Here is a 22837-nt window from a genome sequence, read left to right on the forward strand (position 1 = left end):
GTTACTTATAGTATTATACAGGACACAAATCACGCAATACACTCACCGGCCATCCTCACATCGCCTGCTCAGGCTCCCAACTGACACTCATGTAACACTCAGACAACACTCGCCCAACATTCTCCGGAGCTTTCTATCGTAACATTCACCAACATTCTACCAGCATGCATCCATGGCCAGTAAGACGGAACAAAACCAGACTACATCACAACATCTCCCTTCATACACAAAGCCATACACAACAAACAACAAAATGCAACATGCACACTCAGATGACCATCACAGCATACAACAGCATAGCATTCAACACAGTATACCACCACAACAATCCAACACATTCCATCCAGGGCATCTACCCCCAGATACAGGGTCTGCCACACCCTGGCACAAACTTTCCTCAAGGGAACACTCAGGAAACAAACTAGACACCAGAAGGTGGTGAAACATGACAGGGGAGGGGCGCACAGATTGCCCAATCAACAGACCAGGGTACATCACAACTCGCAGAGTAACACCTGTGCGGACTTACTGGGGCGCCAACGTCCACACACTGACATTCAGGAAGGGTGGTGCTGCCCATGACTGAGAACAGCAAATATAGAAGGGGTACATAATCTGCCAACTTCTACCCTCATATGCAAACACTCAAACTACACAATCGCCTCTACTCGACACCCAAATCGGCAATTCCCATCCAGCATAGAAACTCACAATTAACACACCATTACAATCTATCCGCATCACACCGCACTAACACTGTACTGTGCAACAATAATTCAATACATACCACTGAATACCACCATACGCTCACCATACTACCATACTCCTAGCACACCATACTACCATACTCCTAGCACACAAGCAACAGATTATACAAATTCACATTTAAGGGTGCTCCTGACAGCACATGTAATTTTGCTTTGAAACTTCTAAATATGAAATATTCTAACCAGTCAACATCTATCAGCACATCTGCAACAGAACTAAAATACATTTAGCGCCAAATAAATATATATATCCAGGATACATCAAAAACAAGATGATCCACAACCGTTGCTTCATGCTCATCAGTTCCCCGAACAGCGAGTGGAAGAAGATGTACGCCATGGGGAAGAGAGTAATTTTCACGGCGGCGTGCGCGATCAAGGGGCTAATACTTTCGCTACCATTGCCATACCCTAGTGGGAGCTTTGGTAGAAGCTGGGTCCGATCCTGGCTTTCCTCCCCGACGACAAGAAAAAAGGAAGCTCTCGCCCTCTCTCAGGAAGGGGAGGTGGCGTCAGACCATGCCATTACAGTGACAGTGGACATCTCTGACAACACAGGTTTCGGGCAGATGGGAAACTGAGTCTGCCTTCAACGGCTCGGATGGTTGAAGGCCACAAATTTTCATCAGGACGTTAATGCGAAGGTGCTGGACATGCCCTTTGATGGAGAAAATCTGTTCGGCAAGGTGATTGACTCATCCCTTCAAGCCATAAAGACAGATAGGGAGACGGCATGTTCCCTTGGCACTCTTCAGCAGCATCGCTCGTCTTTTCGCTTCTCCAGTGGAAAATCAAGCAGATCATCCAAGGGATTCTCCACATCATGCAGGCAACCTCCCCGATCCTCCATGCAGGAAACCTACAGAGGTCGCTCCCAGGCCTACGGTAGCAGAGGTCAGTGTCGCCGTCACCTGCACGGCATGGAGCCGGCAACCACGCAAGCCTGAACAGGCCAAGACATCTGGCCCCCCACTCGTACACCCCTGTGGGAGGCCATCTGACTAGGATCGTCAGCGAGTGGAAGAGGATCTCCACTGACAGATGGTGCTGGACACTCTTGCTCACGGACACTCTTTTGAGTTTCAATGCAGGTACCCACTTATTCCACTGGTTCCCCATCAGGAGCTTCACATCGCTCAGCTCCTGGAAAAAGTGTGAGCTATGTTATGGAAAGGGGCGATAGAGCTTGTTACCAAACGGTTCTGTGGCTCCAAAGTCTATTCCAGATACTTTCTGGTAAGAAAGAAGACCGGGGGTTGGACAACCATCTTGGAACTGCGCCATCTGAACAAGTACCTGAAGTTCCAAAGATTCAGGATCCTCCCGTTGCAGCACGTGCTCGGTCAGATGGAGGAAGGGGATTTCGTGACGTTGTTGGACCTGGAGGACGTGTACTTCCATGTCCCCAGCCACAGGAAACATCAAAAGTTGCAATGGTTTGTGGTGCAAGGCCAACACTATCAGTTCAAGTCCCTACCATTCGGCTTGAAATCGGCCCCAAGAGTGTTTACAAAATGTCTGGCCCCGGTAGCTCTGCGTCTGCAGGGCATACACGTATACATGTACCTGGAGGATTGGCTGTTACGCTCCCGCTCTCAGAATCAGGCTGACGAGCACACAAAGGAGACTGTCTGACTACTGACTGAGCTAGGGTTCTCTGTAAACTATCCAAAGTCCTGCTTAACAACATCACAGAACGAGCTGTTCCTAGGACGCCAGACTCAAAATGGTGGATTGCCTGGCGTCACACTCTGAGGAGAGGCTAGCAACCATTCAAGGGAAGGTGCAGCGACTGTCTTCGGCGACCAGAGACACAGTGCGGGCCATTGAGTCGTTGCCGGGCATGATGGCGTCCTACATCTACCTCATCTGTCTCTGCAGGTTGCAGATGCGACCCCTGTAGGAATTCTTGGATGCACGTTGGATACAAGTGTCTGGGAGTTTTGCGGACAAGATCCCTCCTAACAAGGAGTTCCGGCAGGTGCTAGGGTGATGGGAGGTGCGCTCCCACATCGCCCAGCGGGACGGGATTTCAAACCCCCGCTATACCAAGAAACAGTCACATCAGTCGCCTCGCTGGAAGGTTGGGGGGCTCACACCAGACATATACACGCCAGAGGTCTATGGCTTCTTGAGGAGAATGATCTGCACATCAACAACCTGGAGCTATGGGAAGTGTTCTGGGCCCTCAAGTCTTTCCTCCCATCTCTGATTTGGTGAAGATCTACACAGACACCACCACCACCATGTTCTACATCAGGAAGCAAGGGGACACTCAATCCCCCAGCGTGCTCCATGGAAGCTCAGGACTTGTGGCTCTGGGTCATCGGACAGGAGATGTTCCTCGTCCCTCTTCACCTGGCAGGCTTCAAGAACAGCATTGCCGAGTCCCTCAGCAGGGAACGGCGCTCGCTCCTGCCATGAGTGGGAACTTTGTTAGGATCAGGTGGACCGCCTGTTTGTCAAATGGGGCAGACCCTGATCGATCTTTTTGCAACAGCAGTGAACTCCAAATGCCAGAAGTTTGCCAGCGGATTCCACCAAACGAGGAGCTTGGGGGATGCGTTTTCCTTCCCGTGGGAATGTCTGTTTCTGTACGCTTTTGCCCCCATTTCCTCTCCTGCTATGTGTCATCAACACTCTAAGACCGTGTCTATCCAAGATGATACTCATCGCCCCGGCGTGGCCGAGGCAGATTTGGTATACAGACCTATCAGCCTGTCAGTGTCGCCTCCAGTCAAGTTTCTGGATCTGCTCAACCGAGAGGGAGGCGCAATACTTAATCGCGACCCAGGATCGCTGAGCTCTGAGGGCATGGCTCCTGCAGTCTTAAGGTTTGGAAGTTATGAGTTGCCAGCAGACTGCAGGGAAGTCCTTGCCAAAGCCAGGGCGTCATCGACCAAGTGCTACTATCACAAGTGGAAGCGTTTTGTTACGTGGTGGTGTTCGCAGAAGATTACCTCTCTAAGGGTCACGGCTCCACAGATTCTTCAATACTTGCTGTCTTTGGCAAAATCTGGACTGGCTCACGCATCCATCAAGGTACACCTGGCGGCCATCCCACGCTACACTAGATCCCCAGATAGATCCTTGCTGTGGTCCCACTGACCTGTCAAGGAGTTCCTTAAGGGGCTTTTCGGATCTTTTTCCTGCCGGTGAAGGCTCCTGCCCCAGCATGGCAACTCAACGTGGTCCTGACGAGGCTCATGGGGGCACCTTTAAAACCTGTGCATCAAGCCCCACTCAAGTTTCTCATGGAAAACGGCCTTCCTTGTTGCCGTCACCTCTGCCCGACATGTGCCTAAGATCCAGGCCCTATCCTGCAAGCAACCGTATCTGATTTTCCACGAATCAAGGGTGGTACTGCGTACACACGCCTCCTTAATGCTGAAGGTTCCGTTGGAATTCCATGTCAACAATCCCTTGGTGTTGCCCGTTTACTTCCCGGAAACATTAGTCGCCATCAGAGAGGGCCTTGCATTCGCTGAACGGTGCTCATGCCTTGAAGTTCTACGTAACACGTACAAAGAGATTTCGGAAGACTTCTCAATTGTTTGTGATCTTTGGTCCTGTGATCCATGGGAAGGCCTTCTCCAAGGCTTCCATTTCAAGGTGGCTCCCCGGCTGCATCATGCACTGTAATCTGCAGGCGAACCGGCCTCTGCCGGGCTGTCTGAGTCCATTCCACCAGAGCGATCGCTGCAACAACAGCGTTTCCTTTCTGTTGTCCCCTGCTTGACATCGGCAGGGCTGCAACGTGGTGGTCCACACATATCTTCACGAAGTTCTACTGTATCAACAGGGGTTACAGGGAGGAGTCCAGAGTCGGCCAGGCAGTGCTACACAACCTGTTTGCTTGAGGTGAGTTGGTTCCAGGGGTAAGTGTTAATTGCTTCTGTTGAGCCTTGCTACCTCCTGTGGTTGTGTAATGTGGTACTCCTGTGTATTCGTTATTCGTGAGCATGTGAATCCATGCCAGACCCCACTCTGGAGAAGGTTTAAGTTACTTTCCTGTAACTATTGTTCTCCAGCATGGGTCTGGCATGGATTTACATGCAAACCCTCCCTCCAACCCCTCTGCCGCTCTTCTTGGTCATACTGCCACTTTACATACTTACGAAATCTTGAAGATGGCTGCCAGAGGTGGAGCTTAGGGAGAGGACTGTCATTGAATGGGGGCAGTATGAACCAGATGTCAGTGATTGGTTTAGAGGAGAAATATAGTTTTAAAGTGAAAATGAAACTGTTTTTTCTTTTACCGCGGATTCCCATCCTGACGAGGGGGAATATTCATGAGCATGTGAATCGATGCCAAACCCATGCTGGAGAACAACAGTTACAGGTAAGTAACTTAAACCTTATCATTGATTGAAATTCATTGTGATTCGCCCAATATTGTTGGAGGTGAAATTAGATATACCAGGCAGAGCTGAGTAAAGACATTATTCTCATAAATGTTTATGACCCTCCTCCCTATGCCGGGCCACATGCCATTGTTTTAAATGAATTGGAGGGCTTGCTTAGCACTGTGGCATTTGATTCTCCCATCTTAGTGTGGAGATTTTAATTCCAGGATTCCAGGAAGTTTAAATGTGGATGGTCAAGTAAATGATATTCATTATTCTGGTATGGTCCTTGAGTCAAGGTTGGATTAATACTGTCCCCGCGTACATAGCTTGGCAACTTTGCTTTACTCTAAAGGGTTTCTTTTGATTAATGGTGCACATCCCTCTGACTGTCCCTCTCTTCAAGAGGACTTATGTTAACAGCTCTAGTATCTTCGACTGTGTTTTTGCGGCTAATGCCCTCTCTCTGATAATTAACATGTGCGTATATCATCGCTCTGCAAGTGATCACTTTCCAATTATTTTGTGTCTTGACATTGAGGGGCCTATGTTTAGGGTACATACCTTGGAACATTCTCGATCAAAAGTGCAGTTAACCGAGTTTAGTGGACTTCTACCAAAATTGAGGCTGCCTCTGTCATTGCATGTACGATATTTGAAGGACTTGCACCTCCTCGGTCTACTTCCAAATATTTTTCTAATCTATTGTTGAGTGTTTCTACTATGAGGAAGTATGAAAAGTGTGTTTCATTGGTCAGAGAGAGCATGCTGCCAAAAAAAGTGGGCATTATAGGAAGGCAACAGAACCTAATAAAAACACTGACATGGTTTTGATAATGAGTTAAGGGACAAAAAGAGATAACCAAAGAGAGTTACGTGTCCTGGCACACTCTGTATCTGACCCTATACAGTATGCAACTGGCTGAATGTTAATCAGGACTAAATACACAAAATGGCTGAGAATACACTGCTATTTGGTTGAGTGTCAACAATGGAGAGACATGCTTTTAACTACATTTACCAATGATTCACATACATTTTGGAAAATCATGTTAAACTCTTATCTCACTGTGACATTAATGGAGCCCCTGAGCAGGAGTGGATTGCCTATATTTCTAGTATGCTCGGAGGACTTGCACTGGGACAGCCAAGTATTGAACATGGACGTACACTAAAAATAAGGAGGAGTTCGGAAGGCTGATTAATATCGGAAAACCTTCCCATGCTCTTGGCCCGATGGTCTATGTAATTTGTTGCTAAAAGACGATGTTCCATTATGGGCTGATGTTTTGCATCAACTTTTTATTTGTATTGAGTCTACTCAGACTATCCCTCATTCTGGACATGACAGGATTTTAGTTCCTGTACTAAAAAAAGGATACCACGCAGACCCTCATAACTATTGCCTCTTGTTGATGCTTGATGTTCCAGCCAAGGTGTTTGCTCGGGTCCTTCTAGCGGAATTAACCAACTAGTTAGAGGTTGAAAACGTCATTCCATTAATCCAAACTGATTAACCTAAAAGGCTTTAGCACTACAATCCATGCATTAGCTCTAACAACATGGCTAATTCATAACATACTTGTCTGTTGTATTCATAGACTATAGTGCTGCTTTTGACACAGTTGACGGAGCAAGACTCTGGGGGAAACTGACCAGCTGGCCTGTTACAAATTAATATGATGTTGCATGATGAGACTAGGGTCAAAGTACGGCTGGAAGGTAATGAGGGTGGAGGGATCTCAAGTTGGATCAACACTTGCAAGGGAGTCAAGCAAGGCTGAATTCTGGCTCCCATGTTATTTAACTTGAACTTATCTGACATGGTTAAGGCATTGGTTGAGCCGACTTTTACATCGCCTAAATTGGGAGAGGAGGTTTTACAGTGGATGGGTTACGCCAATGATATTGTCCTCATTGATTTAACTCCTGGGGGGCTTCAAACTGCTTTGAATAATCTTGACAGCTACTCGGCTGTTAACTCGCTAAAGGTAAATACTCCCAAAACCAAAATTACGGTATTTGATTTCAAATAAAAAAAGTGCCTAGAATCAACTGGAAAATGGATGGAGTCCCCATTGAGGTAGTTACTCATAAGTACTTTGGCATCACCCTAGACTACAGGGTTACCAGCATTGCTCACCTTGATCAACTTAAGATCAGAACAGCACAAACAATGGGTGGCATTTGCACATTTTCACGCAAAGTGGGAGGCCATTCTCTTGGGAATTTGACTAAACTTTATTCTACATAAAATGTGCCTATCACATACGCGGCAGAGGTGTGGGCATTTGGAAGTTTTGATGTTATTTCAAAATCAGAAATAATGAGTTTAAATGACATTTTAAAGTTGCCTTCTTTTACTTCACCGGAAATGTTGTACTTGGAATTTAACATATTGCCAATAGAGAGCGAGTCACATTGAATTGCCTTACTTTATATTGGAAATTGGCAAATGCTGAGAAAACTCCCTCATGGGATGGCTATTTGAGGTTTTTTTTAGCAACATTTCTTTGATGCGGCTAAGTATTTTAGCATCAATAAAAAGGGAGCCAGATCAGTGGTTTCTCAGAGTACAGGGCGATCCTTTGGACTTTTGATTACTTTCAAAAGAATGAGGAGGGACTCCCTTAAGGCTTTCATTAATGACCAGTTCATCCTTAACCTGGCCTCTAAATCTACAGGTGAATGGTTTTATTCCATACATATTGGAACGACAGCTGCCACCTTTATATATACAGCACGTTATTGGTAATTCCTTGGTTTGGGACTACATTAGTATTAAATTCAATGCAGTTAAATGATTTGAGATCATTAGGGGATGGCTCAAGATTCCTAGCAAAGAAAGATTTTGTTGTCTCTGTAGCGAATTGGAGCTGGAGTCGTTTTGTCACCTTCTTTTTGAGTGCTCCGCAATAATTCAAACCGCATGATATGACGTGTCCATCACCGCTCATTATCTTTGGAAAATGTTTGTCCGGAGGGAATGAAGGATGCATTATTTATTTTACTCCATTTTGAAAAAATGTTTTTGAGATACTATTGATTTTAGAACAATTATGTATTTTACTCTTTATGATAATTGTATGAACTTGATGGGAGTGTATTGTATTAAGTTATTAATTTTAACAGTATAGAACAATTTTTCAGTTATCGGAACATAATTTTGCTGACCACTTTTCCTAGTCGTGTGTGTCAATTGTTTATGCTGTGACATTTGAATCATTTAGAGACAAATTAAAATGTGGGTGTGCGCTATTGTCTATCAAACATTATGACAATTTTGTAGGCTTTTTACTGTTAGAAACACCATTGAAACTTTTATGCACTTATTGATGGTGTGTTTTACCACAGACGACATATGCATATTACCTATCGTTTTGTTTTAATTTCCAATATGCTACATATACTAAATATTTTTCACATACCTTAAATATTGTTGACGATTGCATGCTAGGAGAAAGACATTAATTTTTATATTTAGTTGATGAATTATGATTTGTATTCAGAAAAGATTGAGTTGTATTCAATATTTGCGTATCTTTTTGTATTTATTCTATCTTATGTGAATTGTGAAACATTTGCTTGTAAACCGAATCACAAATAAATTATATTACTTGACCATTTATCAAAAGCATAAGAATTAAGAAAGCACTTCTGAGAAATGTACACTAATACAGGACTTTCAGTTACTGCCAACTATTTCTAATCCTAACATCCAACAGTTCGGTGAATAAATGTAGACTTTGCATAAATTATTGCTCTGATAAATGCAACTTCTCTGTTGTGCATATACCTAAATCATTTGACTTGGCCATAATGCATATTTTCTTGCCGTTAAATTGATCAACATAAAAAATGTATTTCTCTCACTACTTAGGTGCCTATGGCCAGAGCCAGCATTCTGTGGCTTATCGGAGAATACTGTGAGCGAGTTCCCAAGATTGCACCGGACGTCTTGAGAAAGATGGCTAAAAGCTTCACTAATGAAGATGACCATGTGAAACTGCAAATTGTGAATTTGTCTGCCAAATTATACCTAACAAACTCTAAACAGGTGAAAGCTTATTAGCTGTGTGGATTGCCCTTCATGAATATTTTTCCCAAGAGATTCTGTCCATGTATATGTTTACATTCATTGCTTGCCTCCACCCCTGTCAAGTACGCAGTACAACACAGATCTTCCATGTCCCTGCTCCTAATACCAACCCACAGCAGCCACAAAATCCTCTTCTACCAATATGCAGATGATACACAAATCTATTTTGGGATCGCCCCACCCCTTTGGTGACCACCCAGTTCCTAATACTGATCCCAACCAACCAGAGTACCCCGCCCCCTCTTCCAGATGCCTCCCACAGACATAAACACAACCTCACCCACTGGCTGAAGGAACTCCCAATAGACTTACTTTACATATGCCTCTCCACACCGATAAAATCGCTATGTTTCATCATCGACAAGTGATTTTCAGAGGTAACAGATCTACAGCGGGGGTAGGATACAGAGGGGCATAGGAGGGTACAGCTGTACAGGTTGGTTGGGAGGAGGGCCAGGCGGCATCTAGCGAGTCAGGTGGCTCGGGGTGACGTAATGGACTAGGTGTTGAGTAGGAAAGACTACTTGAAGATGTAAAAGAATAGTACATAGGCGCCCCTCTGCGAGAACGAACACAGCCCATTGACCTGTTCTTTGGGAAGGTACCCACTCGAGAGTCCCGCCCACATGGGCAGTCCAGCACCGAAATGCTATGGCAATTCCCTTCTGAACAAGAGTACCAACAGCAACCCCATACACGTGTTTCAGCCTTGTTTGGCCTCATCAGTGAGGTAGAGCTGTGCTTGTCTGACTAATTTTAGATCTTTTGAAGGGCCTTAGGTTTAGTCACCTTAAGTTTTCCAGGGTCATCCAGACTTGGACCCCTTGCTCACTGTGCTCAGAGACGCACAGCTCCAACTCACTAATGATGCCCAACAAGGCATGTGTGGGGTTGCTGTTGGTACTCTTGTTCAGAAGGGAATTGCCATAGCATTTCGGTGCTGGACTGCTCATGTGGACGGGACAAAGACTGATATGCAAATGTATATTTCCCATCTGTGAAAGGTGCAGTGAGCTAAAGTGTGGCTGCCGACTCTAGAGTGGGTACCTTCCCAAAGAACAGGCCATGTTTGCTGTGTTCGTTCTCATAGAGGAGTGCCCATGACTAAATTTTAGATTACTTGAAGATGTAAGTCTTTTAGTTCTTTTCTGAATAGTAGGAGCCTGGGGGAGAGTCTAATGCGGACGTGGAGGAAGCTCCATAGTCTTAGGGTGTAGACAGAGAAGGTTTGTTTTCTGTCCTTTCCTTTTTACAGTATTGGGGAGCAGGGAAACCCATCTTAGAAGTTAGGGATACTAAAGATATTTTGTCACTTCAAAATAAAAGTCTATAATCAAAACCATGCCACCTTTGGGTCAGAATCCTTCTTCAACACCCTTACAGTCACCCAAGAGGTGAGCGGATGTTGGCGCGCATCAATTTCCGTTTTGTGGATGAGAGGCTGCTGATTGGCTTGAGGCTAATGTAGATGAGGGTGCTTCATTGCAGAGCCAATTTCTTAGAGGAGGGGAGATGTCATTGGCGTTGCCTGGTGATTTGGGGGGGGGTGGCTTGTGGTGACGGAGGGAGAAAACACAAGTCGGCGCATGCTTACTTATTTGAGCAGGGGCTTGGATCCTCCCAGTCTGATCAGGTCCAAACAGGAATTGCCCTTTCCTTCGTCTGCCCTTCACTTTGAATGTCTGGGTGAGAGACACCCTTAATCTAAGAGTTAGAGCAGACAGGAAGAGGCAGGGCTAAGGAGGTGAGTGGGTCTTAGGCCACGTGACCTAGATTCACCTCCACCTGCTCACCAACTGCAAAGGAAAAGAGGCTAGAGGAAAAAAGGGCGGCAAAACAGGAAGGCACCAACAGTTTAGCAGTGATCAACCGGTGGGTGGGGCTTAGATGATGTGACCTAGATCCACTTGCCCCTGCTCAACTGCCATTCAGCGGTGGTGGCAAGCGGGACCTCCCAGGGAGAAAATCCCCCTCTTGGGTGACTGTAAGGGTGTTGAAGAAGGATTCTGACCCAAAAATGGGTTTCCCTGCCTCAAAACTAATATTAAAAGGGTCTGTCAGAACGTCGATCAAAGCAAATTCCACCCTCCTGTGTCAAATCCTACTTCTGTCCCTCACACTACAAAAAGGTAACCAACAAAGTTCTTTCTTTAAGGAGAATGGCTCCCTTCTCCTGCTTCTTGGATGGGGTTCCAGAAAATCTTCTCTCAAAACAAACTCCCTTCCCCTGGCTTGCATGTTTCAGACAGTCTTTACCTGATGCTCTTTCCAAGGGAGTGGCTCCCTTCGGGTGGTGTGGCTCTGTATGATTTCCAATAGAACCATGGGGAAATACTCCCTTCCCCTGTTATGGCTTGGTATAACTTGTAACAAGGCTAGGGAAAATTACTCACTTCCCCTGGCTTCTTCACATCAACTCCCTTTTCTTGGTCTGCTTTGGCACAGTTCAACACAAGGCCAGGGGGGAATAACGCCCTTCCCCTGGTGTTTCTCCTAAAGCTTCTGAGGTTGTACCAAGAGAATTACTCCCTTATCCCTGGTATTGATTGCTTGATGCACACTTTGCGTCTGTGACTTGTTTTCAACAATGTTCCAAATCTTTTTAGGATCCCAGACCCTTCTCTGGGCACCAGAGGTTTCCTCTTGACAACTGTGATGAGGATGAGTTCCTCAAGAGTTTTGCTCATTCGCGTTGGGGTCCCAGACCCTACTCTTGTAACTAGTGGACCTAGTTCTTCCACCATGAGGAAAATTTCCATGTTTTGCTTTACGTCTGTTGGGGTCCCAGACCCTTCTTATATGATCAGTGGTCTCCTCTTTTCCACTGTTGTGGCCAACAGGGTCATAGACCCTTCCATGATGGTCAGTGGACTTCTTTTCACCGATGGTATGAGGTTGGATGTACTCTCGACCCTTCAGGAATCTGTCAGCGGTGTTCCTTGTACAAAACCAGGTAAATATTTCTTGCACGCCTCCTGCCTGCAGTCCCTCCGGGTCTCCTGTACTGCCCTTCACCTACTCTCGGCCTTCAGTACGCCACCGGGCTTTCAGGGATCGCGGTCCATCTTCTCGGTTGGCTCAGTTTCCTTGTCTGCTTCTACGGCTGGGCGCATCTCCAGACTGCTGGGCCCCCCGACTCTTCTTGCCCTTAGCGTTGTGCACGGGTCCACCCCTGTGGACCTTATGAGGACTCACGAGGCCGACCGCTGGCATCCTCTGTTCCTCTTGTCCTTGGGTCTGCAACCAGATTTTTGATTTCCTGCACCAAACGCGCTCCGCATCTGTTGCTTCTCCCAGCAGGAGCTACAGCTGAGCTCCGTGCTGGGGTTGACGACTTTCCTAGTCCATTGTCTGTTTTTATCAAATGTAGCCCATTCTTGAGGCGCCAACTGTCAAAGTCCCTTGTTACTTTTGATAGGTTGATCTCTGCCTCCTTTGGGCCACCTCGTCTTAGTACCTGTGTTGGGAGCAGTCTTTGTGTTTTCTGTGTTGTGTATTCAAGGGCATTTGTTTCTTTTGCATCACAGTAGTATATGGTTGTGCTTTCAGAAAGAAGTTTGGGGATGAGGTAGAGAATGTGGAGATGTTTTGTTATTTTCTGGGCTAACACCAAGATGGTTGTCCTTGTCCCCAAGGAAGGAGTTCCTTCTGCATTAAAACACACCTCGGGGGACTATTGGGTGGGGTCCTCACCTACCTAGCCTCATGAAATGGGGCTCCGGTACACAGATCCAGTGACGCCTACCCTTACAGAGCAAAGTAAAGGGAACAGCGGGAGACCCTGGAGGGAACATGGGAAGAGTCAATCACTACGCATAGTCATCCCAGTACATAGGCAAGGTAACAGAAGAGTAAAAAGTACACAGGGACTACGCATTTTGAATGGATTGTGTCCTCCAACGTATTCCTCATCTTTGAAATTAATGTTCAGCTTCATTAATGTTCAGCTTCAGCTGCTTCGGAAAATAATTTTGGCAGAGAGCACTGTGCGTCGATGGCGTTAAGTCGATGTCCCTTGAAGGCCTCAGTCAAGGGTGACATTATCGGCGGATATATGTAGCACACGCGGCGCCGGTTGGCCTCATTTCTGTTTTCCGCAAGCAGCGTTTGCTTCGCGTGAAACCCAGCGTGTCTTATAACTACCTTTGTTACTTCGAGACGATTGTCTTCAAACTCGAGAATTGTCTTCTTCATCTACACCGTCGACACCTAAGTCCGGTTTAAAGAAATGCAGAGACTGCGATTCGAAGATGTCCCTAACTGACCGGCATCGAATCTGCCTGTCTGGGAACGGAAGGGGAAACTCAAGGTAGGAAAAACACCCAATTCCCGACATACTAGGCCTTCGACCGATGAGTCGAGAGGCAACTCTCTTCGGAGGATGACGGCCAAGCATTCTAGGTCTAGGAGTGGTTCCTGCCACTCGTCATCTTCAAAGAAGGTACCACAGGTTGCCTTTGTAGACTTCTTCGTCTGACGGTTCCCCGGTAAGCATCATGTGCCCTTCGAAAAAGTCTACCCCAGCAGAATGGGAAGCTTTCCATGTAGAAATGCTAAAAATATTCGAGAAATAAAACCCTGCTCTGACCAAGCCTTCTAAAGATGCCAGAAAGAAGAGGTCTCGGCATAAAACTTGCGCACTCTCGAGCCCGGGTAAAAAGCATGATCCTCATCTAGAGCCCTCAAGGCCTCGATCTGAGAAATCGAAGGATCACTCGAAACAGGGGGAAAGTTTTAGGTCCTCAACGCCTTCGAGACCTTCGATACCATCAGTGCTAATGACGCCCATCAGACCCTCGACATCTACTAAACCATCGATGCCACTGTCGACATCGACGCCGAAACAGTGAATGCCAGCTAAACCATCAGAACCAAGTGACCTTCCTAAAAAGTCACTGTCTAAGAAAACGTCGACTACTTTGACAACGTTGAAGCCTCTGGTTTCAAAACAAGAAATAATATATACCCCTCTGCCAAAGGAGGACTTTTTGAAGTCTCTAACTTCTATTTTTGAGGAGGAAGAGCATTCCGATGATGAAGATGCCCCTTTTGGGCTTCAATATGGTGCACCTAATGTGCCTGAATGCCTAGTTTCAGAGGAAAGCATAATGCAGGATCTATATGATAATATTCACAATGCAAGTGGGATTGACACCTTTCCAGAGCTAGAGTTCAGGAAACCTGAACCAGGGGGACATGCTGACTCCTCTTACAGGCAGCTCATGTCTAAAGTTGTTGAGTACTTGGGTTGGTCTAGGCCTCCAGCCCCCTATGACCAAGTTGATTTAACTGACATTCTGGACAAGGGTCCACCTACTGATCGAGTTTTGCCTTTCTATGTGGCACTTCAAAAAAGGGTGGCCAGGAATTGGGAGACTCCGGAAACTAATCCGGCAGTTGGCAAGAATCTCACCAAAAAATACTGTCCCTCCATTAGCGACCCCCGGCTACCTGTCAAAGCACCCCACTCCCGAGAGTCTGGTGGTCCATGCAGCTACGGCTACCAAACAAGCAGCATACTCTACCATCCCTCCCGATAGGGTCGACAAGCGCATAGATGGATGGGCGAGAAAGGTAATTTCCACAGGGAGCATGGCATTAAAATCTGCCAACTCCATTTGTGCCCTTGCAAAGTTTTCATATACTCTATGGGAGTGTATTTCTATGACGGCAGAGCATATTCCCGAATGAGATGAAAGGAACAGCATCTAAGCTATTGTTAGGGACGGCAAAGAAGCCATGTGTGAGTCCCTTCAATCTGGATTGGATTCTGCAGATAGCATTCTGCGGGTCCATGGCTACCAGCACCGTGATGCGCAGAGTTGCGTGGTTGAGAAAGTCGGGTTTTGGATCTGATGTGCAGGCTAGACTTCTCAAAATGCCTTTTGACGGGTCTCATCTTTTTGGCAGCAATGCTGACGAGAGCCTTGAGAAGTGGTATACCTCGAAGGCGGCGGCCAAATCTTTAGGCACTGCTGTTGGGCAACCTCAGCCTTTTCATCCTAGTGGACAACCTGGAGGGGTAGACCTTTTCGCTACTACTCATTTGGAAGGGCGAGAGGAATGGCCAGTTGAAGAGGCCAAAGAAAATCTCCTTGTGGTGGACGAGGTAGAGGTGCCAAGCCAGCTGAAGCAGCAGCCTCTTTACCATAGGCCTCTACAACAGCCGCTACAAAACAACTCTGAGGTCTTGAGTTGCAGCTCACCAGACGGGGCCAGACTGTCTCAGCATCTAGAAAAATGGCTGGACGTTACTTCAGATGCTTGGGCTCTGGAAACAATAGCCCACAGTTACTGCTTTCTACTCTTAAATCCCATCCCCTTTCCTCCATACTGCATGGGCGTCCCTTCCTAAGGAGGGGAGATGGAACTTTTTTCACTAGAAAAAACCTTCTTCCACTCTAAATTTAGAGGCGCGCAGGGCTGCAGCCCTGGGAGCATACGCTGCCCTTACTCCGTCCCCCGGCGCCACACCTCAGTCCCCTTTTACGCATCGACGAGAACGGGCCGAATTCACCAGTGCTCCTGCGTTTGGCTTCGGCCATGTAATTCCACGCACGTATTCTTCTTCTCTTCTGTCTTTTTTGTCTTTTTATCATTCAGGTACTCGGTCCTCAGGCGTCACGCTCCTTCCCGGCGCATGTCGACTTCTACAGGGTTCAGCAGGTGTCCATCCTGCAACGGGCTCTTTCCAACTAAACACCCTCTGCCTACGTTGCCTTGGTCCAGACCACGGCTGGCAAGATTGTACCGCGTGCAACACGCTCTGCTCGGGGTCTCTGAGGAACAGACTAGCTCTTCCAGAGATCGCCTCCAAAGGACCTAAAGGACTTTGTCTATAATCGATCCAAGCCCAAGGTAGGGCTGCTCTTTTCCAGCGCACCCTGCACCCTGCAAGGGAGACTCCTTCCCAGGGACTCGCCCGTGCGAGAGGGACCGCGCAGGTCCTCATACCAGCACGAGTACTGAGGCTACATCATCTACCGGCCAACAGGCTGAGGGGGAAGTGGATCCTCCCGGTGACATTTCTGGGGGACCAGGCGGTTCTTTTACCGGGTCTTCACCCGAGGAGCCACACCCTAGTACCTGCAACAGGTCCGAGGGGGCACCTATACGCAGTTCTACCGCAGATCTGCTGAGGCGAAACGCCTACCAGGCCTCGGCCTGCGGAACCACACTCAAGAGACCTGGACGGGGTGGGGCACAGTGAGCCGCAGGCACGTGGAAGGCAGCCTGACAAAATGGCCGCTGTGCCAGACATTCCTGACATCCGCCCGATACCTCACCAAGGCAGGGAACAGGTGGAGGAACGTATGTCAAGGTGGGACTGGTGTCAACCAGGAATGTGGCCTACAGCTTACCCTTCATTTGCGCAGGGCAGGTTTCCGCTGCGTGTGTATGGGCAGGGCACGCAACAGCTCCAGCAGCCGCCCGCTACCCTGTCAATATCGCCTACCATTCTGGCCTGTGAAGACAGATTTTTTGAAAGATTCCTCGGGCCCATGAAATCTCCTCAGGTGGGCGTCATCCTCAGGGACATGCTGCCGCCAATGGCTCCGGTGCCACAGGCCCCAGTACAGGCGCCTACGGCCCTTGTGCAGCCTCTGCCACCTGCTCCGGTCCCCCAACCGATCAGCGGTTCCGTACCAGCCTCCTCTGCAACCTCAGGCTCTGGTCTTCACGACCCAGCCTTCGGCCCCCAGCTCCCCTCAACAGGTGCCGAACCAACCAGGCCCTCAGGCTGACACGGATGAGGACCCCGACACACAGTCATCAGCCAAGGCCTTCCACAAACGTCTTGCAGGGCTGGCCGAGTACTTGGGCCTTCCTCAGCCCAAGGTTGAGGAACCAGCAGAGGGGGTCCTCGCAGAAGTCCTCACGCTGCGTCCCACAGCAAGAACAGGGATCCCGATGCAGAAGGACGTGGTCACCCCGGCGAAAAAGGGCTGGCTCAAGCCCCACTCGGTACAGCAGGTCAATCGGTGCCTGAACGCCAAGTACAGGCAGATGGAGGGGGGTGGTTACAGTCTTGCTATCGGCCCACCCTCAGCCGCACTCCTCGGTGATCGCTGTGACATCACTATACTCCAAGCCTCAGTCGTCTTCCTCCACGGCGCTGCTAGGAAAGGAGAAGATCTTTGAGGCGTACGGGAAGAAGCTTCATTCCAACGCGTTCCTGCATCTTCGTCAGGCCAACGCCGATGTCAAACTGGCAGCCGTTAACTAACGGATTTCCTCCCAGAGCTTCCGGCGCAGAGCCAACCACGATTTAAGGCGGGATTGGCAGAGGCCAAGATGGTGGCACAAGACAACCAGGAGGCAGACAGGCTCAGCAGACTGGGAGTGGACAACTACGAGTGGCAATTAAACAACCTAGTAAAACAGGAGATCTTCTACAAATGGGGACACCCCCAGGTGGACCTCTTTGCCTCCTGGGAGAACAGGAAGTGCCAACAGTTCGCCTCATGGCATGGTCAGGGCCCGGACTCCCTGGGCGATGTATTCCAGATTCGATGGGACGGAATGACAGCATACCCCCATCACATCTTCTGACGAAGCCGGGGGGGCAGGGTCATCCACCATGCTCTACAGAAACTAGCCTTGACAGTGTTGTTCCTGAACAAGTCACACCAGCCTCTCCGAGGCTAATCTAGAGATCATACAGGGCGCTAAAAGCAAATCTACCAGGGCCCAGTATAAGAGCAAGTGGACCAGGTTCTGCCCCTGGGCAGCCCCTAAGGTTATCAACCCCCTTGCATTTACCTTGGACGACATGCTCTCCTTCTTGGCGCACCTCGCCCATTCTGGCGTGCAGGTGGACACTTGCCGTACTTACCTGGCAGCCATTGGGGCTTACAGAATCTCGGAGGAATAGATCTTTTCCTCTTCCAACCTAATTGTCAAGAAACATTTGATGGGACTCGCCAGGCTCTACCTGCCCATCAAGAGGCCGCACCCTGTGTAGGACCTCAGCATAGTTTTGGGTGCCCTGGAGCATTCCAATGGCGTCCGCGGACATCAGGCTGGTCCCCATTAAGACAGCCTTGCTAGTCGGCCTCACCTCGCAGAATCAGCTAAATCCAGGCGCTGGTCACTTAAGTCATATACTACCTTTCACAGGGATAAAGTCCTGTGGGGAAACCCAGCATTCCTACATATGGTGACTTCCGCATTCCATCTGAACAAAGAAATTGTGCTGCCCACGTTTTTCGCTGAGCCCAAAGACGAGACAGAGAGTTCTGCACTGCCTTGATGTCAGGCATGCCCTGAAATTCTACTTCGACAGGACCAAGGGCTTCTGCAAGCCAGACGCTCTTTTTGTCACCTTTGGTGGATTTATACGGGGTATCAGGCCTCCATAGCCCATTGGATGGCTGGGTCATCAAAGAAGCTTACGAGGGACAGCATAAGCCACTGCCGGCCAACATGCATGCCCACACGGTCAGAGCCAAGGGAATGACCATCGCTTTCCAGCGGCATGTCCCCTGCAGGCTATAGGCAGAGCAGCCACATGGGCCACCCCTTCGGCTTTCTGCAAGCATTACTGTTTGGATGCCAGCTCTAGATCAGACGTGGTCTTCGGACAGGCGGTTCTTAGTAACCGGTTTGCTTAAGGAGGGTCTCCTCTCCACCCTGGGGCTGCACTCAGTTGTAATCGCCCATGCAGTATGGAGGAAAAGGGATGGGACCTAAGAGCATTTATAGGTTACTCACCGTAGTGACTAACGTACTCTTAGTGCTTTGTTCCCTTTCCTCCATTAGTTCCTCCAGCCTCCCCCCTAATGAGACTGGTGTCATTAGGCAATGTTAATCTATTGGCAACGCGTCTACGGGGACTGAGGTGTGGCATCGGAGGGCGGAGTCAGGGAAGCGCATGCTCCCAGGGCCGCACCGCCACGCGCCTCTAAATTTAAAGGGGGAAGGAGGTTTTTTTCTGGTGAAAAGGATTCTGTCTCTCTTCCCTAGGAAGGGACGCCCATGCAGTATGGAGGAAAGGGGACTAGAGTATGTTAGTCACTACGGTGAGTAACTTAGCATTTTTATATACGGGCGTCGTGCGTCCTACTTATCACATCGGATGACGTCGGAGGAGGTCCTGCGTCGAAGAGTACCCTTCATGAACTACACCAGTTAGTACAAGTAATAGCCAATAAATATTTGACGATAATCTATTGAGTCTGGGGAAACCTATCCAGGAGAAGGCAGTCGTTGTTTTTTTCTTATTGGTAGGGACAGAACATATTAGCTTTGGGATGGAGGACAGACTGATTACTTTTGGACTTTGCTGTTGATCACTAACACATTAGTTAATTTTGTTAGGTAGGGCAACCCATTCAGTTAAAGATAGTAAGGCCTTACTTTAGCTATTTCAATAGCTATTTCAATAAATCACTTTTAAAATGCCAGAACCGAACATCCTCGGAGGGGTGGAATATAATGCATCTATTTGAGTATCCGAGTTGGAACAGGGCAGAGGGTAAAGGGGTGCTGGGGGGAGCTATTGATGAGGGAACATGTTACCTTGATGTTTCGCGTTTGAAAAACCCAATAAACAAATGTTTAAAAAAAAAAAACAAAAAAAGAAATCCAAGGACCTGTTCTGCCTTCTTTTTCTGACCTACCACACTGCCCACACTCACTCATCTCACCAGCTCTGTCCCAACTCCAGTAGCTCCCCACCCCCCCAAAGAATTAATTTCAAGGGGCTCTGCATTGTCGACAAAGCCACCCACTTCAAGATGCCATTCTACCTCCAAGATAAACTCAAGCCCATCACCCACACAAACACCAGACCAGCCCACCAAAATGTCATACCCATACCACACTGCAGAATGACTTGCACACAAACACATGCCTTCACTGATTAAGCACTCAGATCCTGGAATTCCCTCCCACCCTACACCCACAAGGCTCGTTCCATCACTACCCTCCACCCACAAGGCCCTTTCCCTCACTACCTTTGTCATTATTCTCAAAACGTACATATTCTCTCTCCCCTGGCCACCCTCCTAACCTAAACCGGCCAAACCTCCTCCACTTCCATTTGTCTATCCTGATCTTCCTATCGGCTGAAAAACTAAAATCATTCACCTCCTGGGTAGTGCTAGTACTGTATAACTGTTTATAACACTTGTGTATGAGCACGATATAAATAAAATATCATATCAATATCATATCATAACCTCCTCCTCCCCCCAAAAGCAGAAGCAAGTGCTGTACACTGCGTAAAGAATTGGAAATTACACCAGCTCAGATTTGAATTCCAAGGGAAATCCTAAGATTAACAATTTTGTTTTTTTTTGCACTTCAAATGTATAAATATCAGTCAGAATCTTGGTTAGATGTATCGTTGGTCCAAATACTATGCAGGCCCTTCACAAATAATCAGTTTCCAAGAAGAAAAGCAAGTGCCGGATTACTACTTTGTTTCTTGCACATCTATGTTTAGTCACACATTTTGTCAAGGATTCTGCAATTATATTGAAATAGAAAATGAGCCATGATCTGCTACCGTGATTTGTTAGACACCCGCTCTGCTTAGCTTCATCCAAACTCTGCATGGCATTAACCTTGATTTGCACACTCCCAATTAATGCTTCTTAGCTTCAGTTTAGAGTGGTGTCTCCAGATGGAGGATAACTGAACAAAAACACTACTGATTGTAGGAGTGTGCAATTCGAGGTGAGCTGTGCAGATTTCACTAAAAGGGGAAACACTTGTCTTGAGAAGCTAATGGTTGTAGGCTCCTAAACACTATGTACATCTTCCACACTGCAGAGACCTTATCAAGATATGCTCACAAGCAACAGCAAGCAGTACACTTCTGAAGTCTTTCCATATGGTTTAGAAATTCTGGCTTTTTTGATTTGTCTTAAATATAAAATTTGGGTAATTCTGTCTGAGCGGTCTGCTGACCAGACCTCCCTCTCTCCCAAACTCAATTCAAAAAGCATAGTGTACGCCAGTGCCCAGCTAATGCAGTAAACTGATCTCCAACCCCCAGTCTCCCATGGCACAGAATAGGTTCAGGTCACAGTTGCCCTCTGTACAGCTGCTCTGACAATCAAATCAATGCAGCACAGTGTCTATATTTAAGACATGCACCTCTATTGCAAAACCCCATAATTGCATTTTTACTGTCCTGGTGGTATGTTAAACTTTAAATATAAGCCATACCTGAAGTATGATGGATGGTATATCTCTTAATTATCCAAGCCACCTCAATTTGATTGCACATGTGTCTGCCATATGAGCTCAGCTGTGGAAGGTTAGGTGTATTTCCCCAGCCACGCTGTCTCTGAAGCTTCCGGATAGACTGTAGCCCTGGGTATTGCCTCTCTTTGATCCTTTTTGAGGGCAGATAACACCTTCTCCAGTGAGACAGCCATTCCTCAGGAAGCTGTCCTGGGAACAGGAATCCGAGTGGACAATCTTCCCAAATGGACTAGCCTCGGACCAGGTTGCTGCATACCAAAAGTGCCTTTGATGCCATTGACAGGGGAAGGAGGCAGAGTTAGTGTAGACGGAGGGAGCTCAGACCAGCTGGAGGAAGGCTTCATCATCTTGTTTCCTCTGTTGATCTCTTCCCTCGTATCCTCTCCACTTCCTTTAACACAAATCCCTTTGGGTGTGATGTCTGAAGGCAAAGTGCATTTGCTCCTAGAACGGGGATTGGACGTTCCAAAGCTCTCAATCAGTGAGGTGAAAGCTGATTGTTGAAGGCAGTGCAGAGCTATGTTCCCTAGCCATCCCCAGGACATACTGGGGGTGACCTGCTGTTAGGGACAATTCTTCTAGGGCTAATTTCCCTCACCTAGTGAGCCCCCCAGCAGCTTTGTTGGATTTCTGGAGTTTGTTTTTTCACCTGTTAAGAGTGTACATCCTTTTTTCACTCTTACTTGTGTTTTGGCATATGTGTTTTTACTCATTGTGTGATCTTGGGCACTGGAGCACACCACTCCAGGTGCCCCTGTTCTGTACTTGTATGGGTTACACAGCACCTTCAGTGTAGTGACCCAGGGTTGTCTTTAAGACTACCCTCTGACTCCATTTCGCTGGGGCTGACTACTGTCCCCCAGAGAAAGGTAAAGTTGCCATTTACTTTACATAGTCACTTTTTCCACAGACCCAGTACACCCCATTTTACATGGAATACTGGAAAGGGCTAATCTGTACCCCTTTACTGTCTGCACCTCCCTGAGCATTGTTTCGCTCTTTCAACATTTGGACTTGGCTGGTGGCAGTGGTATCTACCCTAACTTTTCTACCGCGATTATATTAGATAAACGTGGTACTATTCTTAGCTATTATATTAGCCTCGAACATAAACCCGCTTGACCAAATTGTCTTTCTTTTGGCTCCGGTTGTTTTATTCGCCATTTCTTTTTGTTAAAGTCCTTCTTGTGTTTTACTTTGCACGGCAAACTAGGTTTGCCTTCTTTGTTCACTGTCTTTTGGCGGGCTTCTGCATAGAAGCCCACCTCTTGGCGCCTGGGTGTCTAGGTGGGCTGAATGTGAGGGAGGGGTGTAGTCACCCCCTGCACAGGGTATCCTAGGAAACCCAAGTTGCACTTTGCCATGATTGGCTGGGGTGGTTGTCCCAGCTGGACAACCCCCCTGCTGCA

General features: G+C 47.6%; 1 protein-coding gene across 1 annotated transcript in view; it reads left to right on the top strand.

Annotated features, from left to right (window-relative positions):
- AP3B1 (adaptor related protein complex 3 subunit beta 1) overlaps positions 1–22837 on the top strand; it is a 2743269-nt gene that overhangs the window by 1173360 nt on the left and 1547072 nt on the right. Inside the window, exon 15 of the mRNA XM_069627424.1 lies at positions 8994–9170. Coding sequence (XP_069483525.1) covers positions 8994–9170 — 177 coding nt within the window. The remainder of the gene's footprint in view (positions 1–8993; positions 9171–22837) is intronic.

Source organism: Ambystoma mexicanum, chromosome 6p (assembly GCF_040938575.1).
Source record: "Ambystoma mexicanum isolate Mex_15411 chromosome 6p, UKY_AmexF1_1, whole genome shotgun sequence".
Lineage (NCBI taxonomy): Eukaryota > Metazoa > Chordata > Amphibia > Caudata > Ambystomatidae > Ambystoma > Ambystoma mexicanum.